At 42.6% G+C, this 5286-nt stretch overlaps 1 protein-coding gene across 1 annotated transcript; it reads left to right on the forward strand.

Annotated features, from left to right (window-relative positions):
- On the forward strand, window positions 1-3969 carry zic6 (zic family member 6; the record flags this gene model as incomplete). The annotated part of the gene is made up of 2 exons (XM_080526917.1): window positions 1-961; window positions 3314-3969. 2 exons carry the CDS (start codon window positions 1-3, stop codon window positions 3967-3969), a joined length of 1617 nt encoding a protein of 538 aa, XP_080383043.1.
- Between the last annotated feature and the right edge of the window lie 1317 nt (window positions 3970-5286).

Genomic DNA, 5286 nt, shown 5'->3' on the forward strand with positions numbered 1-5286 from the left:
ATGACAAGCCTGTCGAGGTTTAGTGGCTGCCCTCTTTCTTGCTTCAACCCCGGGGAGAGCAATACTGAACCCAGCGTGGTGCTGCCACCTTTGGCAGGGGAGCACATGGGGCACCCCACTGGCAGTTCCTTAAAACTCTGCCCCTCGCACAATTTGCGAGACTACCCTGAGACGAGGTCCACTGCATATGTTGACCATTCGGTTCCCCATTTTTCAGACTCTGGATACCCTTGCCACCGCTTAGAGCACAACCCTAGGGGCATTATCATTGGAGCCAATCTTTCTGGAGCCGGCATGCCACCCGTCACTGATCAACTGGCATCAAGAGCGAACCAACATGGCGGGATTGGAAGGTACCGTGACCTTACTGGCTATAGAGATAGCAGAAGCCATGCTTTTTTCACCGCTTATCACGAGCAGGCCCATGGTTCCTCCGACGCCACCCGAGACCTCGGCAGCCAAGTGATGTTGGGTCTACCTGGGGACCTCCTCAGCCGGACGCACCCGTACGGCCAGGCTATCAGCGGCCCCAGGGCGAACAGCCAACAACTTGTCACGCAGTTTCTGGGTCTTTACAAACCGCTAAATATGGCAATTCAACGTGGAGGGGGAGACGCTTTCCTCAGGTGCTCCAAGCAAAACCTGAAGCACGAGCTGGTGTGCAAGTGGAGTGACAGCCTGGAGGGGGCTGGGAAGCAGCCCTGTGCCAGGACTTTCGCGACCATGTATGAACTTGTCACCCATGTGACTGTGGAACATGTCGGAGGACCAGAGCACTCTGAATACGTGTGTCACTGGGAGAATTGTCCGAGGGAGAGAAAGCCTTTCAAAGCCAAATACAAGCTGGTGAACCACGTCAGAGTCCACACAGGGGAAAAGCCCTTTCCCTGCCCCTTCCATGGCTGTGAAAAAGTTTTTGCAAGATCAGAGAATCTCAAGATCCACAAGAGGACACACACAGGTTAGTAGCAGCAACAATAATAATAATCATAATCATAATCTTAATCTTAATAATCGTATTATAATAATTGCTCTATAAATAGGTTAATATGAAAATACAAATATATCAAACCAATGAGCAATGCAGGCAATTGCAATTACAATGTGAGTAAATGTACTTTCTGAACAAATGTTGTTAACCTGCACATACATCTATTAGTTATATTTCATGTTGTTTATATTTAACATCGGCTAATTGTTTTTTTAAAGAAAATATTATCATCAAAAATATCATCTCGTATATTTTAAAAGATTGAGAGATCGTATGGCACTCAAAAACATTAACACTGAGTGTGTATGTACCCGTAGGCTATAATAATGACATTTAACTGCTTAACATTTGATACATTAAAACCTACATATTATTATGATTATGATTATGATTATTATTGGCTGTTGTTGTTGATGTTGTTGTTTGTTGGTGGTGGTGGTGCTCTTGTTGTGAATGTAGCGTTGATATTATATAACTGTTTAAATGTAATGGTTGTTCTTTTTCTTGTCATCGAGAGAATCATAAACAAGTGAAAATAGTAGAGCAGATGACCTGTATGTAGTACAGCTGGCACAGAGCAGTCGTCTCCAGGCCCAGTTGTTTGGGTGCCTCTCCCACTCATTCATTAAAATAAATAAATAACTGCCGGGACACCGGAGAGCTGTGACGTAGAGTTTACGATTCGCTCAGTTGAAGCCCCAGTAGGGACTCTCTCTCTCTCTCTCTCTCTCTCTCTCTCTGCGCCCGCGCAAGACTTAGTAATATCGCTGCGAGTGCTGTCGTAGAGCACATGCATGCAGCCAAGTAGGTTATGAGGTATAATAAACACCACTCGGTGCCTTTGTAGTGGGATCTCTGTTGAGTTATACAGGGGATCAATAGGATTTAAATGTTAAAGTGCAACGGAAATTTAGATTGTAGGTTATTTAACATATTTATATTTATCTTTCATAATAGAGTCTCCAGAGTCTTTGTCATAAAAGACAAAATAGGAATACAATGTGGGCAAAAATAAGCATGCACGCGTTTTTTGGGGGTGGAGAATTGTTTGTTTGAGCACACACACACGCACGCACACACGCACGAACGCGCGCGCACACACACGCGCACACACGCACGAACGCGCGCACACACACACACACACACACACACACACACACACACACACACACACACACACACACACACACACACACACACACACGCATTAAGAATTAATAAAAGGTACGTTACAGCTATTCATTCAACGTTGAAATAGACTTGCCAAAATGTGTTTTACAATGACGAGTGAATGTACACCAATGACAGAATTGATGGATGAAAATAGCACTTAATCATAGCCTATTAATTATTTTTCACTCAATAAAACCACCTAATCAATCAAGTTATATATATATTTTTTTAAATATCATGTTTTTGTGTCTGCTTGTTGAGACGAGGATAGACCCTTTCCTCCAACAATTTTGCCATTAACCCGTATGTAGCCAATTTCAATGGTATGCCTATACATGTCTAATTTCTCTGTAGGAATACCATTTCCGTGTTTTTACCTTGTTTACTCTATATTAGCAGAGCGTTGTTGTAACATCTTTACATATTATTGCTTCAACACTTGGGTGTGTACATTTATTCTTGAAAAACGATTTGGTGCTTCCTTTGCGGTGAATCATTCACTAGGCTACATCAATAGAGTTATTGTGAAAGAAAACTTTTAGGGAATTATCTGCTTCACTTGTTGCAATGGTGGTTGTGCAGTTTTCATATGGCAGGAGCTGTCGAAATGAGACATGGAAGAAGAGGGTCTGTCCGTTTCAGGTTTTTGGGTGTAGGGCATAAATGAGGCCACACAATTTAATTTACATCACACTTCATACATTACCTTTTCCCAAAAGTTTAATGTGAACGATTGGAATTCATGAACACAAAGAAATACCCCAAAACTTGAAACAACAGGACAATCCAATACGCCGATGTGTATTTTAGGAAAGGCCTGGGAGAAGGCCTACACCAGGTTTCGAATTAATCCCTATAAGAATTAAACTGTCAACGTTTGCCATAGCCAAGTGTCAAATATAGGCTATCCACATCGGGCACCCCCAGTCAATGTTTAAATCGTACCCTGGACTTATTGCACCCAACTGCAGGCTAATATCACCATTATTACTGTGGAAATGTATACAGCAATTTAATTTATACATTTAAATGAGCCCATATTCTAACCTTCGAGACTAGAAGTTGCATGTGTCCTGTTAGTATTTAGCCTATTATGCTGACCAGGCTCCCTATCGTAACACGCGGTCATTTCTCTCTCTGTACATTTAGGTGAAAAACCTTTTAAATGTGAGTTCGAGGGCTGCAATCGGAGGTTTGCTAACAGCAGCGACCGAAAGAAGCATTCTCACGTGCACTCCAGTGACAAGCCCTACATGTGCAAAGTCACAGGGTGCGAGAAGTGCTACACCCACCCGAGTTCCCTGCGGAAGCACATGAAGCTCCACTGCAAGGCAAGTTACGTCGCGAAAAGCGGCGATGGACGCGCGGGGGACGGGGAACACCTCGCAGAGACCAGCGGGTCACCCGGAGTAACGGATCAGGTCGACACGGCCTCGGCCACCACCACCGTGACGCGCGCGCAGCCCCCCACCCCTCAAGACTCCATGTCCCCAGAGATTCGAAACGAGTCAACCGTGAGGTCACGTTTCCATCACACATTCGACAACAGTTTGGACACATACTCTACACACAGGTCACAGACCCTCTTGGATCCATTGTTGATACAGAGGAGCAGTTACAGACCCGAGCCTTCCCAATACCCATGCAGCCAGGCTGCAGGCCACAGTTTCGCCCATCAGAGCTCAAGGACTTATAACTCTGGCTCACCCTTTCAAAAAAGTATTGTCAATGGGTGGTATACGTGCCATAGTGGCGTGGACTCTTTCTCACCAAAGCAGTGTAATAACGACATATCATCTATGTGAGCCAGTTATGTAGCAGCCCCCTATGACGTTGGTCTAAACACTTGGATCTATTTTGTAATGACATAACTGTTAACTTGCTTAGATAAGTGTTTTTTTTGTGGATGATGTAATATGTGCCAGGTTGAAGTTATTGTAGTTTTGAAAACTTACTGTGTAATATGCGCAACGAAATTGGTGATGGTGAAATTGGTCATTCCCCCTCATGTAGAGTTGTTAGAATAGAACATCATGAATACAAATGTATGTTAAATGAAACACTATCATTGATACTTGCTATAGGATAAGGAAAGTGGATTCAACGGGATTGTGTATTTGTCTCTATAGCCTATACTCTATATGAAATACCAGAGGAAAGTAACACAAATGTTGTAAAAAAGAAATGTAGCCTACTTGTATAAATTGCAGGCGATGGACCAGCTCAGCCAGGGTCTTCGTGGAATGTAAATGTGCTGTGTTGTGGGAAAGTATAGAAAACATGCATTACTCATGTCCTCTTTAATGTAAAACAGAAACAAATAAAAATACTATTTAAAATATCAACATTTTCTCCTCAAGTTTCATTCTGAGGGCAAATTGCATGATTTCGGAGGGGTTCTAATGTTGGATTCAAAAGTAGCAATTGAGCATAAGAGCAATTGCACTCATTTAGTTAAATATCATGTTAAACATCAGATGAAAGGAAAGTGAATTATACAGATTTCAGCCTGTTCTCTCTTTCAAGCAAGACTGGAGTGTATAGTTTCTGATACACGGCCCCCTCTCCGCCCGCTGCCCCCTCCCTTACCCTCACCATCATACGCATTGTATATGGATATTTTATGCGTTTTTGTGTAAAATATATTTTTCGGCATCAGTTGAGAACACAATCCGCGGTGCCCACGATAAGAATTAAAATGTTTAATTAAAATTCTACTGTACATACTGTAACATTAATTATATATTCAATATTTCATTAAAGTGTCTCTATTCTCTTTGATCAGACCGTGTGATTAAGCCCAAGGCATTCTCAAAGACTATGTGCTATAGTGCCACAGTAACTCCTCACAGATTCCGCGCCCTTTGTTTATTTCAATGTTACTATATAGCCATAGATACGATTCCAGGTTTCTTGGAATTTCGTGAATTATATTATTTTAATGAAATACACTGGAAAGGTCAAGAAACATTATAGCTGACCATAGGCCTAAACAGCGCTATCCAGTGCGTTAGAGTGCTATGCGCTATTGAATAGGCATCAACGTCACGAAATTCCCAATCATGTTTCGAAATCAATCAATTTAACAGAGGTCATGTGGAGGCCCGGGCTGAGCTCCGGTG

This window comes from Nansenia antarctica, assembly GCF_963989245.1.
Source record: "Nansenia antarctica genome assembly, chromosome: 3".
Classification (NCBI taxonomy): Eukaryota; Metazoa; Chordata; class Actinopteri; order Argentiniformes; family Microstomatidae; genus Nansenia; species Nansenia antarctica.